The following is a 21,476-nucleotide window of genomic DNA, read 5'->3' as shown; positions in this document are numbered from 1 at the left end:
AACCAGAGATTCATCTATGACATAAATTATATGCTATATGTATGATGATATATATGCTGTAACATTATATGTATGTATATTAGTACTTATATATGCTTTAAATGCTGAGGGAGATCCCTTGACTGTTTTTTAAAGCTACCCTGTCCTGTTGTCATCCTGCAGGGCCCTGACTGCTTAGAAATCCCAAATCTGATGGTGACCAAGCTGCCTTCAGGGCCCCACTCCTTCAACTGATCCCAGGAGAAATCTTTCAAAGGCAAGAGGCCTGCCCCAGTGTGTTCATGCGTGACTGGGGCTGCAGTGGGCTTGGACCCCATTCAAGGAGGTGGGGAAAGGTTGCAAAGCTCCTCCTCTCCCCTCTCTATTTCTGAAGCACCGCCTTCAAGGTGTGCTCCTTAGCAGTCTTGGCGTCGTCTCGCAGATCTTCAGCCACGCCCCAACCTTTCACGCAGGGCGTGAGCTAACGTCTCGACTTCACAGATTCTCCAGCTCCCTTCTCCTGGTTCTCCCCTGCCTGCCCCTTCAGTGTTTGCTTGTGCCCAGATGGGGAGTAACTAGTAGTTTGGTTACAGGTGGCCTCCTCCACCAATGTTCAGGGTCCACAGCAAGCGCTGGGGAACAAGGTCCCTCCCACTGTCACCTCCAAACTAGATAATTTTTCTTTCCATTTAAATGTTGCACTTTAAACAAAGTGGGACCCGAATCCAGTCAGCTGCCGATTAGGTTTCAAAGCCTAAGGAACTTGTTGGAGTCAAGCAGTTTAGCCATCTCGAGGTTGGAATCTAACAGTCCCCAGTTCTCTGCCACCGCCACAACTCTACCGAAGTTTTCTAGCACCTCTGTGACTTGGAACCCTAGATCTAACCCTCGCGATGCAAGGGGCGGCTAACTCATAGATCAGCCCTACCAGGTGCAATGTGAGGCTTGAACTGCACCCGGCCCAGGGAAGAACTTTTTGAGCCATTCTTTGGCAGCAGCGGCCCGGGACCCTAGAACAGTAGTTGAGCGCCATGCCCCCAGGGCCCCGCCCCCCGCGGAGGCTGGGTGCTCAGGCCGCAAGGGAGGGGGTTGGAGCCCAGCCCCCGCCAGGGCCGCGCCCCCACGTCTCCATGGAGATCATCGGGGCGCGCACCTCCCGGCTGGCTCCCTCCCCCTCATCTTCCCCCCCAACCCCGCCTAGGGCTGAACAATGAGCGACTGGGAGGGGGCGGGGCGGGGCCGGGGGCGGGGGCGGGGAGAGAGCCAGTGGCGGGGGCGCTGGTAAAGCAAACCGCTCACCCAGCAATCGGTCGCCGGGGTTTGCGGGCACTGTGGTGTTCGCAGCCCCCGCCCCGCCCCGGGCCCGCCCAGCTTCCCACGCCCGCCCAGCGGAGTCGGTGCTGGGGCCACCTGGAGCCGCCTGGAGCCGGCGCTGCTGCAGGTTGATGCGCGGCGCCCTCCCGGGACGCGCGGAGGAGCCATCTTGAAACCAACTTGGCAAACTTTCGCAAAGTGCTCTCGAAGTGGAAGCTGAGCGGGAGGCCGGGCGCGCGGCCCCCAGTGTCCTCGCCAGGGCCCCCGGGGAGGCAGAGCGCGGGCCGCCCCGAGGGCCCGGCGCTGGGCGCGGGGCCGCCCCCGGCCGCGCCGGGTGGATGCGGAGGTGCGCCGGGTGCATGGATTGTGCTCCGGCGCCCGGCTCGGGCTGCGGCTCCGGGCCATGGCGCCGTCATCGCCGCGCGTGCTGTCCGCGCTGGTGTTGCTGGCCGCCGCCGCCCTGCCAGCTCTGGGGCTGGGAGCAGCCGCCTGGGAGCTGCGGGTGCCCGGCGGGGCCCGTGCCTTCGCCCTCGGACCGGGCTGGATCTACAGGTTGGACACCACGCGCACGCCTCGGGAGCTGCTGGACGTGAGCCGTGAGGGGCCAGCAGCCGATCAGCTGCTTGGGCTAGGCGTGGGGACTCGGGGTTGTGCACGGTTGGCCGGGAGGCTGCTGCCGCTGCAGGTCCGGCTGGTCGCCCGCGGCGCCCCGACCGCCCCGAGCCTGGTACTGAGGGCACGCGCCTATGGTGCCCTCTGTGGGGTCCGGGTGCTCAGCCGCTCGGCCCGCGGTACGGAGCTGCGCTCTCGGGCCGTCCGCTCCGTGCCTGGGCTCGGAGATGCGCTCTGTTTCCCGGCTTCTGGCGGCGGCGCAGCCTCACTGACTTCGGTGCTTGAGGCCATCACCAACTTCCCCGCCTGCAGCTGCCCGCCGGTCGCTGGGACCCGCTGTAGGCGCGGACCCATTTGCCTGCGGCCAGGAGGTTCAGCTGGGCTGCGCCTGGTGTGCGCCCTGGGACGCGCGGCAGGCGCCGTTTGGGTAGAGCTGGTAGTAGAGGCGACCTCCGGTACGCCCTCAGAGTCGCCCTCGGTGTCGCCATCGTCGCTTAACCAGTCTCAACCTCGGGCGGGGGTGGTGCGACGATCTAGGCGGGGCGCGGGCAGCAGCACGAGCCCGCAGTTCCCGCTGCCCAGCTACCAGGTGTCAGTGCCTGAGAATGAGCCTGCGGGCACTGCGGTCATCGAACTGCGCGCGCACGACCCAGACGAAGGCGAAGCAGGACGCCTTAGTTACCAGATGGAGGCGCTGTTCGATGAGCGCTCTAATGGCTACTTCCTCATCGATGCCACCACGGGTGCAGTGACCACGGCCCGTGCCCTGGACCGCGAGACCAAGGACACTCATGTACTCAAAGTTAGTGCTGTGGACCACGGCTCCCCGAGGCGCTCAGCTGCCACTTACCTCACCGTAACTGTCAGTGACACTAACGACCACAGCCCGGTCTTTGAGCAGTCTGAGTATCGAGAGCGAATTCGAGAGAACCTCGAGGTGGGCTATGAGGTTCTGACCATCCGTGCCACCGACGGGGATGCACCTTCCAACGCCAACATGCGCTATCGTCTGCTGGAGGGCGCAGGTGGTGTCTTTGAGATAGACGCACGATCGGGGGTCGTGCGCACAAGGGCTGTGGTGGACCGTGAGGAGGCGGCTGAGTACCAGCTGCTGGTGGAGGCCAATGACCAGGGTCGCAATCCAGGCCCACTCAGTGCCTCAGCCACCGTCCACATAGTGGTAGAAGACGAGAATGACAACTACCCCCAGTTCAGTGAGAAGCGCTATGTGGTTCAAGTCCCAGAAGATGTAGCTGTCAACACTCCTGTGCTTCGAGTCCAGGCCACTGACCGGGACCAGGGACAGAATGCAGCCATACACTACAGCATCGTCAGCGGCAACCTGAAGGGTCAGTTCTACCTGCATTCACTTAGTGGGAGCCTGGATGTTATCAACCCGCTGGACTTCGAGGCCATCCGGGAGTACACCCTGCGCATCAAGGCACAGGACGGGGGGCGACCTCCTCTCATTAATTCCTCAGGGCTGGTCTCGGTGCAGGTGTTAGATGTGAACGACAATGCACCCATCTTTGTGAGTAGTCCCTTCCAGGCTGCCGTGCTGGAGAATGTGCCCCTCGGGCACTCGGTGCTGCACATCCAGGCAGTGGATGCGGACGCAGGGGAGAACGCCAGGCTGCAGTATCGTCTAGTGGACACAGCCTCCACTATTTTGGGGGGCAGCAGCGTCGACTCTGAGAACCCCGTCTCTGCTCCAGACTTCCCCTTCCAGATCCACAACAGCTCCGGTTGGATCACTGTGTGTGCAGAGCTGGACCGAGAGTTACTAGAACACTACAGCTTTGGAGTAGAAGCGGTGGACCACGGCTCGCCGCCCATGAGCTCCTCGGCCAGCGTGTCTATCACGGTGCTGGATGTAAACGATAACGACCCCGTGTTCACGCAGCCCGTGTACGAGCTGCGTCTGAACGAGGATGCAGCTGTGGGGAGCAGCGTGCTGACCCTCCGGGCCCGAGACCGAGATGCCAACAGTGTGATCACCTACCAGCTGACGGGCGGAAACACCCGCAACCGCTTTGCCCTCAGCAGCCAGAGCGGCGGTGGCCTCATCACCTTGGCCCTGCCCCTGGACTACAAGCAGGAACGGCAGTATGTGCTGGCCGTGACTGCGTCCGACGGCACGCGTTCACACACAGCGCAGGTCTTCATCAATGTCACCGATGCCAATACCCACAGGCCTGTCTTCCAGAGCTCCCACTACACGGTCAGTGTTAGCGAAGACCGGCCCGTGGGCACCTCCATTGCCACCATCAGTGCCACAGATGAGGATACGGGTGAGAACGCCCGCATCACCTATGTGCTAGAGGACCCAGTACCACAGTTCCGCATTGACCCGGACACTGGCACCATCTATACCATGACGGAACTTGACTATGAGGACCAGGCTGCCTACACGCTGGCCATCACGGCTCAGGACAATGGCATTCCTCAGAAGTCAGACACAACCTCTCTGGAGATTCTTATCCTCGACGCCAACGACAATGCGCCCAGGTTCCTGCGAGACTTCTACCAGGGTTCTGTTTTCGAGGATGCCCCCCCATCTACCAGCGTCCTCCAGGTGTCTGCTACAGACCGGGACTCGGGCCCTAATGGCCGCCTCCTGTATACTTTTCAGGGTGGGGACGACGGAGATGGAGATTTCTACATTGAGCCCACATCTGGTGTGATCCGTACCCAGCGCCGGCTGGACAGGGAGAATGTGGCCGTGTATAACCTTTGGGCTCTGGCTGTAGATCGGGGCAACCCAAATCCCCTTAGTGCGTCAGTGGAGGTTCAGGTGACTGTCTTGGACATTAACGACAACCCCCCAGTGTTTGAGAAGGACGAGCTGGAGCTGTTTGTGGAGGAGAACAGCCCTGTGGGTTCAGTGGTGGCAAGAATAAGAGCGAATGACCCGGATGAGGGTCCAAACGCCCAGATCATGTATCAGATCGTGGAGGGCAATGTGCCCGAGGTCTTCCAGCTGGATCTACTGAGTGGGGACCTCCGTGCCCTGGTCGAGCTGGATTTTGAGGTCCGGAGGGACTATATGTTGGTGGTGCAGGCCACATCCGCTCCTCTGGTAAGCCGGGCCACCGTGCACATCCGTCTACTGGACCAGAATGACAACCCGCCGGAGCTGCCCGACTTCCAGATCCTCTTCAACAACTATGTCACCAATAAATCCAATAGCTTCCCTAGTGGTGTGATCGGCCGCATCCCAGCCCATGACCCTGACCTATCCGACAGCCTCAATTACACCTTTCTGCAAGGCAATGAGTTGAGCCTGCTGCTGCTGGATCCCGCCACAGGAGAGCTGCAGCTCAGTCGGGACCTGGACAACAACCGGCCACTGGAGGCGCTCATGGAGGTGTCTGTGTCAGGTGAGTGGCCTGTGGGTAAGAGCTGCTGCTCCCTTGGGACTCTCGGAGAGCCTCGGGGACCCGCCAGTAGCCGCCTGGGCAGGCTTAGACACATTTGGGCAGGGCCTGGGCCACCATCTTGGCATTTGCTGCTGTGATTGGTTGCATGGTGGGGGCGTGCTCCTTAACCTAGCTCCATGGAGGAGGAGGCCCCTCACTGCTTCCTTCAGCAAGTTTGTGGGGAGCAAGTCTGGGCTGCTTCGAGCTCCACTGGAGGGTTTTTCTATGCTTCTCCCAAATCATGCTGTTAAAAACCTGGCCTTGGGGTTACCTGAGTTTTCCAGTTCGTCTAGTGATGTTCTTTAGTATGCCTGCTGCGTGCATGGCTGTCTGGAAGGATCAAAGGTCACTCCCTGCTCCATGTACCAATTAGTTCCCGGGTGGGACCGTTGGAAATTGCTGGATGGTCCCTGAGTCACCCTGTAATATGGCTGGGGTTCCCTTGGTCTAGCTTTTCTGTCTCCTCTAGATAATAACAATGGGCTCATGTGTGCTGCCTCTGGGTGACTCTTTGAAAAGCACAACCCTGTTTGATCTCGGCTCCTGTCCCTGGACTCGGGCTTATAATTTGGGAGTTTGTTCATAGGCTGTCCGCCTCAGTGTGAGAACCAGCAGCCTGCTTCAGGGCTGCTGGGGAGGGGCAGGAGGATGGGCAGAAAGGAGAGGAAGTGCTATCTTAATCATCACAGGCTTGGCAGCAAATCTGCTGTGTAACAAGGCCTGGGTGCTGGGAGACCCAGAGGAGAGAGTGTTGAGCAGAGGCTAAGGGACAATGAAAGGGCCCTCGTGGCTCAAGGAGGGGCCCTGGCTTTTTGGGGTTCATAAGTGTGGATTCCATCAGCTGGGAACAGGCCACTGGCCAATATACCAGGGAGGAGGGCTCAGGTGTGTGGGGTCCTGAGTCCATGTTTCATGTGGGCAAGGGGTTATGGGATATGATAGAACTGAAGGTCCAGTTTCCACGTGTCTCATTGGCTGAGATTCTTAAGCAGAAGGGACTGGGGGTGACTTGGTTCCCTTCTAACGGTCTTTTAATATCATATGGGACTTCAGGGCTGTGTTTTGAAGCAGTGTGGACTCAACATGGCTTTGGTCATGATCTGTTGGGGAGAAAGTGGAGAGACCACCTTGGAACGCAGTCATAAGTTATTAACCAGGGTTGTGGCTGCTTCCAGTAGGTTCTGTTTCCTTTGCCTCTATGTCTTCTAGACAAAACAGAGTAGAAAATATGACAAAATGGTTGGGCTTAGATCTGGGAAGAATATAGCGTTTAAAGGGGAGCAGGTCCATGCTGGGCATTTGTGTGTCTGTGATGAATCGATTCCCAGGAGGGTGGTTTGTAGTACTTGTTCCCCCCCCCCCGGAGCTGGGGACTGAACCTAGGGCCGTGCGCTCGCTAGGCAAGCGCTCTACCGCTGAGCTAAATCCCCAACCCCGGTTTGTAGTACTTGTGTAGGCACACAGTCCGATCACAGCCATGGTGGTTCAGGGCTCTGATTGCTTGGTAATCATCAGCAACTCTTGTCTGAGATGGCGTTCTCCTGGGAAGCTGGGGCCTCATGTGCTTCTGCACTTGTCAGTGTGATGATCATTCCCTCCGAGATCATTCCCTCCGACTCCGGCTTCCAGCGGCTTTCTAAACTCTCACATTCTTACGATTCCTCTGGCAACTAGAGGTTTCCACATAAAGATACGGACGGCTCAGAGGTGTGAAGTAATCGTTGGGATGGGCATGCAGCCGCCATGCTGCGGCCCTTAGACCTCTGGCTGCTTCATCCTTCAAAGAAGAGACTCACTGTGACTGCAAGGCCTGCAGGTCTCAACAGCAGGCCAGCCAAGAGACCAGACCAGGCCTGGGTTCTGCCGGAGGCGACTCTTAGATTTTATGAAGGAACAGTGTGGGAAAGCTGTTGATTCAGACTCACTCAGCATCACTTTCAGTGCCGAGTAATTGGCTTTTCAATGTTTACAGCCATGCCCTAAAGCCTTTGAAGCTATTACTGCCCTCAAGTGCTAGCCGTGCGGCCTGGCAGTGATTGGGTCTTGCTGGAGCGCTTCCTGGAAGGGCTGTGAGCCCTCAGCCCCGAGAGGAGCCTGATGGATTGGGGAGGTGTACCTGAATGGGGAACCAGCGGATGTGAGGGATGTACTGGCAGGGCTGGTGGGGGGGAGGGGCCGAAGGACTGGGAGGCGGGGATGGGGGTGGAGCTGGGTAGCTGGGGACAGGAGAGGGGCATGGTCCTTTTCACTGTAAAAAGATAGTTGATGATTCTGTACTCCTCAGAGACAAAACTGTTTTTAAAACACGTGTGAGTCTGCAGGTGATAATTCAAATAGCCGCCATTTTTGCCTGCTGGTCTTTCTAGGTGCTCTTTTTCTATGTGGGGTGCTTGGATGCCGTTTTGTACTCTGTGCTGGGGACTTTTTCTCACGGACGCAGGAAAAGCTAGTTGTGTTGGCCTTTCTCTAACAACCATCTGAGAAACTCAAGTGCCGAAGGCTCCCCCCCACCCACCCACAATGGTGGTTTATAGCGACACTGACACTCCATTATTTATTGAGTTATCTAATCATTTGGTTAGTTAGTGTGTGAACGTGCACAGACGCGGTATGCCATGGCGCTCATGTGGATGGAGGTCAGAGGACAGCTCCAGGCAGTTGGTTCTTCCCATCCACTAGGTCGGTCCCAGGAATTGAACTCCAGTTGTCAGGCTGCGTGGCAAGCGCCTTTCCCTGCTGATCCCTCCCACAATCCCCCAGCATCGACATTTTTAACACGCCTGGAACATGTAGGTAGGTGTAGTTTAGGGCCTCAGTCTCCTCGCCTTAGAGAACATGGCCGTTGGCGGGAAGGCACAGCTCCTGCCACCATTGTTAATATGTGTCACAGACTTGTGGATGTGGGAAAAGAGTCATTTGTAGGGTCAGAAAGACTGGCTGATGACTCATTCGGACATGTCAGAAAATATCAGAACTCAGCCAAATAGTGAAGCTGTTTGCCCCAGCCGGGAGTGCACGGCGCAGAACCGTCTCGGCTTGATCAACTTTAGAATGTGTTTGCCCAGTTAAATACAGGATATCGCGGTGACTCTTCAAACAAGGAAATGAGCAGATGGCCGTACCAGGCATGGTCTGGGCATGCCGTGCCGTATTTCCCGTAAAACCCAACAGTTAGCAAAGACTCAGAGGTGCTTAAACCACCCCATTGGCAGAGTTGGCCTTACCCAGTGACACAAACCACCCACAAGGGTACTTTGGGCAACTAGCTAAGTGTTTGAGAGCTTTGATAACTTGGAATGTTTAAATTTTATCTATCTATCTATCTATCTATCTATCTATCTATCATCTATCTATTTTGATTTTTTGGGACAGGGTTTCTCTGTGCAATAGCCCTGGCTATCCTGGAACTCTTGTAGACCAGGCTGGCCTCAAACCTAGAGATCCCCCTGCCTCTGCCTCCTGAGTGCTGGGGTTAAAGGCATGTGCCACCACGCCTGGTGTTTAATTTTGGAGTTTAATATTTATTTATTATTTGTTTATTTTGACACTGGGTCTTTCTACGTAACCCTGGAACTGCCTATGTACCGGAACTTCCCTGGAACTCATTCTGCAGACCAGGCAGACCTGGAACTCAGGGATCCTCCTGACTCTGCCTCCTGAGTGCTGGGATTAAAGGTGTGCAACACCATGCCGGGCTAATATTTATTATTGAATACCTACTGTGTACAAAATCTTGATGAGTCAGTGTAGCCCCAGGCCTTCTGGTGACGGCTGGAGATAGATAGATAGATAGATAGATAGATAGATAGATAGATAGATAGATAGATAGATAGATAGGCAGGCACAGAGATAAGTTCAAGGAGGGTAGGGAGGATCTGAGGGATGTGGAGGAGAGGGACTGTGAAGTGTACACTGGGAAGCTGGTACCTGGTAGGAGACCTGGAGCGACAGGCTTCCTTGCATGCGGAGAGGGCCGCAGGGTCAGCTTTGTCAAGGGCGTTTAGAGCAATGGCTGCGCCCCACCTGCTGCTGCTGGATGGGTGAAGGAAAAGAGAGGACGCACGGGAGGCCGGTCTTGGCCCCTTGAGGGTGTGCCTGTGGAGTGTGACTGGCAGGGCAGAGACGTGCCAGGCTAGGACATCAGATGCCAGAAGACAAGAGCGTCAGTGGCTGTTAGCGCACTCTATGTCAGGAACTCTCCCTGGGCCTGTCAGGGCACATTCAATTCTTGCGGTGCTGCTTCAGGATGCAGACAACACTGTCATCGTCCCATCCCCGTGATAAGCAAGGGCAAGACGCATGGGGCGCTTAGCCTGTGGCAGCAGCGGGGCACGGTACACAAGATGTGTATGATCAGGACAGGGCCCAGGCCTCACTTTGGGGACCACAGCCTGAGTGGATCGGTAGCTGGAAAGGGCTATGTGAGTTGGAGGAGGGAGGGACACACAGAGAAGAATGGAGGGGTGACTGATGGCACTTTGAGTCAGGGATCTGAGGTTAGTGGTATGACTAAAGTGAGCCCAGCACAGGTCCCTGTGCCTCCATAAGAGCTGGAGTCCAGGGGTTGGGGATTTAGCTCAGTGGTAGGCGCTTGCCTAGGAAGCGCAAGGCCCTGGGTTAGGTCCCCAGCTCCAAAAAAAACAAAAAAAAAAAAAAAAAAAAAAAGAGCTGGAGTCCAGGGGTCCCTCTCCTGAGTAGGGGACACCATTGTTGGAAGTAAGGTATAGAAAGGGTTAAGGCTCAGCTGTGTGTGTGTGTGTGTGTGTGTGTGTGTGTGTGTGTGTGTGTGCATGCACTTGAGTGCGAAATGTCAAGGCGAGGTCAAGAAAAGATGACATTGTATACAATCAGCTGTGCAGATGTTCACCTGGTGTGGGCCTTGGCACCTTTGGGGTGCTGGTTGTTGGGGTGACTATCATTGCTGGGCATTAGTGCTGTGTCTCTGTGGGTCATTACCTGAGGAGGAGGGGCCAGGGACATGGCCCAACACCAGCCACAGGGTACCAGGATACAGTTAGATACCTACCTCAGCCCCACATAGAGTGGCAGGCAGGTGTAACTCAGGGGAGTAACTGAAGGCCTTTGACTACAGTCAGAGAGCAACATGGAGGACGTAGCTCAAAACTGGCCTATGTTCCTGGTGACACCTGAACTCATCCAGGATCTGCTGTCACCATTGAAACGACCACTTGGGTTTGGGCTGACACACTGCCATTAGAAACCTGTTGGAGAAGTAGATGGGTGGAAGGTGGGGGCCCCTGGCAGCAATGTGTGTGCCTGGGGTGTGGTGTGTGGCCCTGTGCCACCAGCCTCTGTCCCTGCCAGCGCTAGGATTCGAACAGAGGTAGATCTTATCTTGTGAGGCAGTGTGTGTGGAAAATACTCATAAGTTTGGCATCACTCTTTCAGCTTGTAGCCTTGGGGGGAGAAATAGTTTACTAAGTTTTTTTTTTTTTTTTCTTGTCCTGTAACCTGAATACAGGTTTGCATGAATGACCAGAATTAAATTCTTGGTGTGGTGTGGGGAGAGGCTGTAGTGAAAGATCTTGGCTTCCTGCTGCCTCCCAACATGGTGACCTGTGCTTGGAAGGGTAAGAAGAGGCCACCTGAGGAGACATGAAGGGCCCAGGCCTTCGCTGGAAGTGTCTGAGAGGCCAGCCACTCAGGCAACTTATGTGGATTGTTTCCGGAATGAGCTAGTGGTAAATCTGAAGGGGTTCAAGGGCAGAGCTCTTGCCAGGTCAAGGATCTGCAGCCCCACACGAGGGATTGAAGGTAAGGATATCCCAAAATCATCTTCAGTCCCTCTTTGTGAGCCTGGGGACTTGGCTGGAAAGGACAGGGTTAGTTGTTTTTCCTTTGGGGAACTGTGGTTGAGCTCTCACACATGTGCTTCTGGTAAGAACTTGGGGACACCTTGGAGATCCGTTTACCTTTGGGGCTGTGTTTACCTTTGGGTTCTAAAAGTGAGGAAGCCCATATCAGCACCTTGTCTCTGTAGCTGCAGTAGGAACTGATCTCTTGAAGACCCAGAGAAAGGCCAGGGGTCCTTGTGCATAAGTGTCCCTGCTCAAATGCGCATTGTGCATGCCCCCAGACAGACAGACAGACAGACAGACAGGCAGGCAGGCAGGCAGGCACGCATGCACGCACGCACGCACACACACACACACACACACACACACACACCAGGGTCCATTTTTCAGTCAGTCTTTCCAACACAATTTTAACTCCTTCCGGGGCATCTTGCAGGGCACAGAGGGTTTCTGAGAGACGGGCCTTGAACGTTTCCCCAGTACCTCAGGATCCCTGTGTGAGAGAGAGGAGCCATGCTGGCTCTTAACTCCTTGGACTGCTCAGCTGAGATCAGGTGTCAAATGTACACAGTGTGTGTTGTGTCACATCCCAGGGCTGTTGGAACAGGTGTGTTTTCTTAGGGGGCTTTGTGCTTGTATTTTCCTGGGGTGCTGCTCATGAAAGTGAACTTTCGGTGAGCAGGTGAGCTCTGAGTGCCTGGGGCCTTTTCCTCAAAGTGGCGACTCCCTATTTTCCAGACACAGAGACAGCCTTGTGTCCCCCTAGTCACGATGCAGCTAGCAAACATCAGAGGGGAGATGAAGTATGGCTCTCCTAGGCCATACCAGCCCCTGTCCTCTGTCCTCTGTCCCCGCATTGGGTTTTCCTGGCTTCCTATGAGCCATGGCGTTCTCTCTTAGGATGTTTGGGTGTTGCTGGTTCCCACCAAAGGACAGGTGGGGATGCTGCTTAGGGGTAAGTGGTTGCTGAGGTCTGAGGTGAGGGCAGCCCCCGTCATTCTGGAGATGGGAGGATGCTGCCGATGGAGGGAGGTGGGTAGCATTTTCCAGAACTGGGCACAGGAAGCAGTTAGCCTGGGGGAAGTGGGCAGACATGGGGCTAGGAGGTGGTACTGAGATTGGTGTATGGCCTCAGCTTTGGGCCTTTGGATTCACTTTGCCCCCTGGGTCATGTGGCATGGAGAAGACAGGGTCTATCTTCCTGAGGTGGCTAGATGTCTGTTCTCAGTTTCCTCCGTGGAGCAGGACCAGCAGGCACCATCTGCAGGAGTATGGTGAGGCCCGCTAGCGGTGCTGCCTGAGACACAACGGCAAACGTGACTGTGGGTGCCACGCTGGCTAGCCTGCGTGGGAGGGACTAAATATCCCCTTCCTCTGCCGGCTGGTGAGCAGTCTGTGGGGACTGTTCTCCCTTGCTGCCCCCCTCTTGGGTCTTTCTGTCTGTCTGTCCTTCTTTCTGCTTCCAGCATGGCAGGCTATCAGGGATGTCTGTCCACTTATAAGAGGCCTCACGGGCAGCCGGTGGAGAAACTGGGCCGCTAGGATGTCACGTGAACAGAGGGCCACAGGGCTAGGGGAAATCTGATTGGTTGGCACAGTTCTGAAGGAAGGTTGGTTCTGGAACCTTGTGCACCCGTGCCGATTGAACCAAAGAGTGTAGTCCAGCTGAGGGTGGCCTTGGGGTGGCTTTGCAGAGCTGTCTGCTATCAGCGGTCCAAAATGCATGGAGTCACATCTGTGTCTCAGTCCCCAGCTTCGCCCTGCACTAGGCCGACACAGTGTGTGAGTGTGTGTGTGTGTGTGTGTGTGTGTGTGTGTGTGTCTGTCTGTCTGTCTGTCTGTCTGTCTGATGATATCCTATTGGTACTGTGATACATCACATCTCCGTTTACTCTTAGGTATGGCCCAGGTACTGGGTGATGCCGTCTTCTGCCCAGATGCCCAGTGGGGCTGCCTCTCCTTCTCCGATCTGCACTTCTTTGGGTTAGACTTGCCCTTGGCACAGTGCCACTTTCCTCCCCCACACCCCCTCCTCCCCCCCCACTTATGGGACCGCTCCCTGCTCTCTTTACTCTCCTTCCCTTCTCTGAGGTGTTGTGGTCATGTGGTCAATGCACCTCTTTTGTAGAGGGGGTGATCTTGAAAGGATCACAGTCGGGGAGGCTGCAGGACTGGGTAGCATGCACAGAAGTAGCCCGGTAGTGGTGGTGTAAGTGACAGAGCTGAAGGGATAACGGTGGAGACGGGGGAGGGGCTAACAATGGAGAGGGGGAGGGGCTAACAGTAGGGGCGGGGTTAGGGTCTCTGTGTGCTCTTACTGAGAGGAGCAGTCGGAAGCTGCCGACTTCGGGCATCCCGTGCAGGGTGTGGATTTCTCTGTGTGGGTTGGTGTTTAGGCCCGTGGAGTTCCTTTCGAGGTTTGAGGGAACATTCCTAAGGATCTCATGCTGAGCTATGCAACCACCTTCTGAGGCTGTCTCCCCCTGGACCGTGAAGCGGGGGGGGGGGTGTTTACTTGGGGCGGGGTGCATGCGTGTGCCATGGCATGTGCAGGTTAGTCAGAGGATAACCTGTGGGAGTCAGTGGGTCCCAGGAACTAAACGCGGGTCAGACCATCTGATTTGGTTGCAAGTGACTTTCCTTACTGGCCCACCCCATTCTCAGTTTCCTCTGTCCACGTATTCACCTTTCTCCCCACTCCCCCAACCTCTCTCTCCTTTCCTCCCTCCATCTCTTTTTTTTCTTTGCTTTGCCCTGGCTGATCAAGAACTGACTATATAAGCCAGGCCAACCTCGAATTCCAAACCATCCTCCTGCCTCAGCGGCCCAAATAGTTTATACCTAGAACCATTATAACCAGCTCCCCCACCCCCCCAATAGTCTTTCCTCTACCAGTTCTGTGTCTTTATTTAAAAACGGTTTGAGGATGTGGTTCATATCTAATCTAAATGATGCTTGGTTAAGGTAAACTAACAGCAGCTAATTCAAATAAACCATAAACGGTGTTAGCATTAGGAGATAAGAATGCTCTCACAGAGCAGTGATTGAGAGCAGTGATCTGGTGGCAGCCCCACAGTTCCTCCGAGGGACACGGCTGCACCAGTCATGCTCTGGGTATTCCTCTGTGATGCCCTGTGTGAAGTCAGAAGCCAGAACCTCCAGGCTCCTTGAGGCAGTGTCTCCTGTTGGGAGGAGACATAAGTGGAGGTGACACCTGGGCTGAACTCTTCTCTCTGGCCCCCTGCCGATACCCCTGGGTCTTCTAGAGGGTTGACAAGTCACCCTTTCCCGTCCTGCCTTTCTCTAGGGTAAGAATTACCCAAACAGAAGTCCTGCAGGTGGCCAACCGTGGCTTGGGAGGCCGTCTTCTTAGCCATGTGTATAAGTGTGCAGAACATATCACACTTGAAAACCATTAAAGGGGCTGGAGAGATGGCTCAGTGGTTAGGAGTATTTCCAGCTCTTCTAGAGGGGCCCAGTTCAATTCCAATCATCCCCACTGGGAGTTCACAGTGCCTGTGACTCCAGCACCAGGGGATCCCAGGCCTCTGACTCCCAAGGACACCTGTGCTCGCGTGCAAATACTCCCCGGTAGACACACATATTTATAATTACAAATGACAAAAATAAATCTCAGGAACTGCTGCATAACACTTGCAAGCTGGTAGCTGGCACGGCTAGTCGTGTTTAGAGTGCGTAGGGAGCACCAACTCAAGAAGAAAGCAATGTGATTTTGAAAGTAGGTGAGGGGCTGGAGAGATGGCTCAGCAGTTAAGAGCACTGACTGCTCTTCCAGAGGTCCTGAGTTCAATTCCCAGCAACCACATGGTGGCTCACAACCATCTGTAAAGAGATCCAATGTCCTCTTCTGAATCTGAAGACAGCTACAGTGTACTTATATGTAATAAATGAATAAATCTTCAAAAAAAAAAAAAGAAAGTAGGTGAAAGTTGTAATAGACATTTCTCTAAGGGTACCAGTGGTCAAAGACTCCGCTGTGCAAACGTTTGCTGTTGTCAGCAATCGCCCACCTTAAGACCAAGTCCTGAGTTCCAAACCCCTGGGAACGCATTCTGATTGGCATTTAAAACGTTTATCAGTTTGGCTCAGTGCTCCTGGTACATGAAGACCAAGGAGGCTTCTTGGAATGTGGGCAGAGGGACCTGTAAGCTCGATGTCTCCTTTATCCTCCCCTAATTAGGATGAGTGTCACACAGTGTGGGTTCCCTATTGATAGTATCCCCACAGACTCCCCACTCCCTAAATAATTCAGGAAAGGATGGTAGGCTGGGTTCTGAGGGAGTGTGCTCCCAGGGGTCCTTTAGGGAGGGGACGATGCTGGTCACATGGCAGAGAGCATGGAAGTGGTTCTGGGGCAGTTAGGACAATAGTGTGCCCTCCCTCTGAGTCCTGAAGCCAAGTGACATGGCAGAAGTCAGCCCTCTCTCCTAGGCATGGAAAATTCTACTGTGCAAGTGAAAGTCCCTCGGACCTTCAAAGGTGGGAGAATGGAAACTATGAAGGTTTATTGTTGTGAGAAATTTCCTGTCTCTCTGGCATGGGGTCATGAGAGGTCAGGGGTGCACGCATGTGTACAGGGCAGGAAGTCTGGGGGGGCTTACGTTATGCATGCATGAGCTCTCCAGCGTGAACACACATGTGCATGAGCAGGTGAAACCAGGAGCCAGGGCAGGGCAGGCAGGGACCGATTTTGCCTTCTGGAATCGACCTTTATGCTAAACGGGAAATGACTGTTGGATGGAGCTCTGGGGGACAGCAAGCCAAAGTGGCCTCTTAGACAGGAAGCTGGTGGCTTTGGGGTTGACATAACCATCCCGGTCCCGGGTTTGGTCTGGGAGATCTATGTGTTTGTAGCAGGAATTCTTTTTCCCTTCCTGTTTTTTTTTTTTTTTAATTAGCTTGTGGGCTTGGTATCTTTTCAACCAGAACAACATAGGATAGTGTGAAAATCATGTTGAACTTTTCCATGGTCAGGATTGTATCAGACAGAGCTTTTCCTGTTCTCTGTGGCCGGGGAACTGAGGCACTTGGGCTGGGAGGGGTGTCTTTGTTCTTCCGCACAGTGATCTGTGCAGTGATGTCTGGGTAGGAACTGCCTTGGCTAGCTACTGGGCCACTTGGGGTCTATGGTAGGCCTGCTGAGGGCAAAGTAACAAATGCCTGGAGTGCCCAGGAGGTAAGAGTCGAGCTGTGTGTTTTTGCCCAGAAGTCTGTTGTTTGAGTTAGCATGGTCTGGGGCGGGGGTGGGGAATGACTGATGTTGACACCAGCAGTTACTAAAGGACCAACTGCAGTCACTGTCTCAACCTCTGCTTTCTTCTCTCTCTCTCTCTCTCTCTCTCTCTCTCTCTCTCTCTCTCTCTCTTTCTCTCTCTCTCTCGACTTACTTATTCTTATTTATGTGTATGTATGCTCACGTACACATTTATATGTACACCATGTGCATGCAGTACCTACAGAGTCCAGAAGAGGGCATCAGAGCCCCCCAAGACCTAGAGTTATAGGCAGTTGTAAACAGCCTGACGTGGGTGCTGGGAATGGAACCTGGGTCCCTGGAAGAGCAGCAAGTAGTCTTAACTGCTGAGTCGTCTCTCTACATCTTTGCATGCCCCTTACATCTTTGATTTCTGAGGCATTGCAATCTACCTGTAATCATTTTAATTAAAATTTATTATTATTATTATTATTATTATTATTATTATTATTATTATTGTCTATGGATGTTTTGCCTGCCTGTGTTCCACTGGAGGTCAGAAGAGGGTATCAGATCTCCTGGAACTGGGGTTAGAGATGGTTATGAACCATCAGATGGGTGGTGGGAACCGAACCCTGGTCCTCTGAAAGAACAATAACTTAACTGCTGAGCCATCTCTCTGGCCCTCCCCACCTCTCTGTTTTTAATGGTGGCTCAGCTCACAGCTTGCAGGGCCATCAAAAGTGGACAGTGGGTGGTGTTCAGTACAGTCACGAGTTGTATGGCCCCAGCTCCAGTAGAACACTGATGTGGAGGCCTGGCCCAACCCGGGCACTGCATTCTCTTGTCGTAGATCCCTGAACTCAGGGCGTCTATGTCTTCCGGGCCTCACTTGTCTCTGGGATACATGGTTCCCAAGTTATAGAGTGGATTTCTGGACCAACATAATATCCCTGTGTGTTTTGTGGGCATCACCTCTTCCACCCACCCAACCTTCCTCAGCCATCCATCTAAGGGCGTGTCATGTCTGGGCCTCTTGGTGACCATCCCCTCCCTGGAGTTGGGCACTCATGGCTGCCGGTTTCTCACTCTGTCTTTGCTCTCGGGATGTTCTGGGATCAGGCCAGACAGGTGAACAGTGTGCTTTCAGAGAGCCTCGGGCTGAATGCTGGACTGAAGAAAACCCTTCTCTGCAGAGTCTCCTGTACTCCCCTATTTTTGAAAAACTGATTTTATAAACCGGATGAATGAGCCAAGGTCCAGGGATGTGAAACAAGCCACTGCAGGGGCCTTATTTAAAGATGTTAGGAGTTCACTGAAGGGAACTGGAACTAGAGGCACAAAAGGGAGCCTCTCCTTCACTCCAGGGCCCACGTAGGACCTTCCTCACCCCTGGGCAGCTGCCCTGCAGGAGGCCTGTGGACTCCCCACCTACCTCTCCACAGACCCCGGGAATCTGTTCTAGTCACTGAACTATAGCTGCAGCCACAGCAAAATGGCTTCCTTTTTGTTAAGGGGTAGCAGCATCCCAGTGAGGCCTTCAAGTCTACAGCCTGGCAGCTTACAGACTTTTAGGCTACTGGTCTACAGAGAGGCCTAGCACCCGGGCCAGGCTGGCACCAGTTATTACCGTGTTATCACACACCAACTTCTCTGCAGATAACACAGTGACTTAGGAAGGACGAGCTCCTTACCACCCAGGAATGATAATTAAGGACCTACTGAGTCTTGACAGAGTTTTTTCTAGGTAGGTATTCATACGAGGGTGTGTGTGTTTACACAGTCACCCTATGTAAACTGTTTTGTGACTGTCTCCTTTCACTACAAGTCTACCGTGAGGTTCTAGTGACTAAGTCTTTGCCGTTCCATTTCAGATGATGGAACGGCATCTCCCTGGGCTAGTGTTTTAACTGTGCCTAGGATCCATGTCCTCCGTAATGGTCTGGGGTTTCTGTCTTTCCCCTTCAGGTAGCTTCCCAGGAGTGGACGGAGGTCCTTGGCATATTGATGGTTTTTCCATTCTGGTTTTCTTTTCCCTTCTTTCCCTCTCCCGTTTCGAGACGGGGTCTCGTGTGGCCTAGGATGGCTTTGACCTTCTGATCTTCCGGCCTCCAGCTCTGCAGTGCTGGGGTTGCAGGCCTGTGCCATCATGTCTGCTTCATGCGGTGCCAGGGATTGAACCCAGGGCCCTGTGCATGCTAGGCAAACTATCTGCCAACCGAGCCACACACCCAGCCCTCCATTCCTGCTTTCTTAACCCATTGACTATGCTGTGGAAGAAGGTAGTTGATGCCGGGACCTCTAGAGTGGGCTGACTGTGCTAGTCAGTCCTGTCGCAAGGGCTGGCCAGCCCACACTGGCTGCCGGGAGCCTAGTAATTACTTAGATAATGTTTGCCTTGTGGAAGAGGCCTCCCCGGCGCGATGTACAAGGCGTGGCCAGCACCTTTGCCTTGAGTCCTCACTGTCGTTGGAGCCCTTGTCTTCATTGTCTTCTCCACTAGGCTTCCAGCTCTGGGTGGTGTACACCCCTCAGCTACCATCCTGGGCCCAGGGTTTAGTCCTTCCAGACAAGTTGTTAGCACCACAACCTGCCTAGCTTTCTTGTGCTCCATCTAAAGACACAATGCAGTTTGTGCTTGAGATGAACCTGTTTCTTATCTCAACAATTCACCCACGGCAATGAGAGTTGGGACTATCTGCCAATATAAACTCGGGGACCAGCAGTGTGTGGTCCTAGCTGCCCATCGTCTTCCTCAGGGTCAGGTGAAGGCTGACAGTGGGTGGGCAGAGGCCTGGGGGGTTTCACTGTCTGGCTAGAGGATTGACTGGCAAATGAAACAATTCTCTGTCCATCTTGTGTGTCAGGAACGCATTCTTGGACCTGCCCTCCTAGTATCAACCAGAGCTACAGCCAAGCGGGTGCTCTCTCAAAGGGCTACCAAAGCCGGGGAGAGCGGGGCTTAGGACAGAGCCAGCGGCCTGGGCAGATGTGGGGTTTAGAGTAGATGCCAAGAGGCTCAGAGTAGGTCTAGGGTGTCCACCCCCAACCCCCACCCCCAAGTCTGAGGGCGGGATTGATAGGACGCAGGCAACACTCCCTGGGTGAGGGGGAGCCTCAGGGCTTTCCTGCTGTAACATGTGTGGGAATGACTCAAAGAGGTGGGTGAGGCGGGAAGTTCATTCAGAAACACTTCTTGTTGCAAGGCCGAGGCCTGGGATTCAGCTGGTCTGGAGTAGAGACTCTGGCAGAGGTTAGGCTGACCTCTAACCTAGGGAGGATGGACCGTGGAGTCAGTCTGCCCTGAGGAGGAACTGGGAACTCCATTGTTTCTGTCTTTGGGCAGGTGCTGCATGATGACATACAGATACTGTTGCGGTGACATTACGCCATGTCCTTTATCACCGCTTCCCACCTCCACCACTCTAGATCAGACTGCCTGGCAGCCAGAGAGGCACAGCCTTGGCCTCCCCAGAGGGTGGACCTTGGGCATCACTACGTCAATGTTGGTGGCAGTGGTAATGATAGAGGTGGGGTTCACTAAGAGCACTCAAGAGCCCTGGCCTCAGGAACCTTCTGTGCCCTTATCCTAAGCCCTTGGGGGACTCCTACCAGATGCCGGCCTACACCTCCATCTGTCTAGCTTTTGGGTCTGAGGGTGGGCACTGCAGCCATTCACTCCCCAAGCCAAGCTGGTCAGGGCCCACTGGGTAAAGAGAGACCTATGGTCTCGGTTGTGGGGTGATCCCAGTCTTGACATTTTCCCCATAGGGACCTGGAGCACTGTGGGAGGACTGTCAACAAATGAGGGAAGGAGTCAGCAAATTACAAGCTATAATCTTAGTTCACAGCTTACACGGCCATTGTTGTTCCAAGCAGGCGTCAGTGAACTTTGGTTTATTGGGAAGCTTTTTGTGCTGGTGAAGTTTGGATGCCCACAGGGCGGCGTGCGTACGGTGGGTCTGGCCCCTCAGCAGGGCAGACAACCGCCCATGGGCAGTCTCAGGTTGCCCTTGCCTCTGGGATTCTGTGGTGGAGGACACTGTTCTCATTCTCCAGTTGTAGCTTGAGGGGTGCTGGCTCACCCGACTTTGCTGGACATGATTTCTGTTTCATCGGGCACCTTAGTGTGGACAAGGACCTATAAGACTCAGGACCCTAGGTGAGGATGGATTTGAACCTGGGTTTTAAGTCTCCACGTAGACTCACAGATGCTTCTCCCCTTGGGTGTCTGCTATGCAGAGGGATAGCTGTTATTCCCCTCAAGAATCTCATTTCTGGGGGCTGGAGAGATGGCTCAGTGGTTAAGAGCACTAACTGCTCTTCCAGAGGTCCTGAGTTCAATTCCCAGCAACCACATGGTGGCTCACAACCATCTGTAATGGGATCTGGTGCCCTCTTCTGGTGTACATGAAGACAGCTACAGTGTACTTATATATAATAAATAAATCTATTTTTAAAAAAAGGCCTTTGGGGTGAGTCAGTGGGGCGTGGCAGGTATCGTGGGCTGCTGGGAAGTTGGCTAAATGCTCTCTGTGCCACTCTGCTGGGCGGGCTGCAGGGCACAGGTTCATTGGCCCCTGCTTTGTCCCGTCCTCCAGCTGGGCCTTTCCTGATGCCCATTGCCCTCTCCTGCCCTGCACACTCCCCAGGTGGAAACCTGACCAGGGATGCGGGGTGTGGCAGGGAGGCAGGCATGAGGTGGAGAGGCCTAGCACTTCCTGTTTGTCACTTTTTAGGGATTTATTATGACCCCGAAAGTTGCTCTTCGTGATAAAAATAGTTCTGGTCTGCTCTGTTTTAAAGATAAGCTTGCTCACGTTACAAAAACTCCACCAGTGCTCGAAAGCAGAAAACAGAAAGTTCCCTAACCAGACTCCAGGCCCAGAGTTGGCCCTGTGGCTGTTGATTTGTTTTAAGCATCAGCTGTCCCAACTTTGTAGGGTGCCCACAGGACAAAGGAGGCCTTCCTGGCTTCGAGTTCTAGGGTAGGTGGTGTCTTAGTCAGGGTCTTATTGCTGTGAACAGACACCATGACCAATGCAAGTTCTATAAAGGACAACATTTAATTGTGGGCTGGCTTACAGTTTCAGAGGTTCAGTCCATTATCATCAAGGCAGG

At 54.2% G+C, this 21,476-nt stretch overlaps 1 protein-coding gene across 1 annotated transcript in view; it reads left to right on the top strand.

The window, feature by feature from the left end:
- The first annotated feature begins 1,696 nt into the window (after nt 1-1,696).
- Nucleotides 1,697-21,476, top strand: part of LOC116890119 (cadherin EGF LAG seven-pass G-type receptor 1-like) — a 47,131-nt gene continuing 27,351 nt past the window's right edge. Inside the window, exons 1-3 of the mRNA XM_032890861.1 lie at nt 1,697-3,553; nt 3,602-5,285; nt 13,039-13,123. Coding sequence (XP_032746752.1) covers nt 1,697-3,553; nt 3,602-5,285; nt 13,039-13,123 — 3,626 coding nt within the window. The remainder of the gene's footprint in view (nt 3,554-3,601; nt 5,286-13,038; nt 13,124-21,476) is intronic.

Source organism: Rattus rattus, chromosome 1 (genome assembly GCF_011064425.1).
Source record: "Rattus rattus isolate New Zealand chromosome 1, Rrattus_CSIRO_v1, whole genome shotgun sequence".
Taxonomy (NCBI): Eukaryota; Metazoa; Chordata; class Mammalia; order Rodentia; family Muridae; genus Rattus; species Rattus rattus.
The sequence above is the reverse complement of the archived record's forward strand: the minus strand, read 5'-3'. Positions and strand labels throughout refer to the sequence as shown.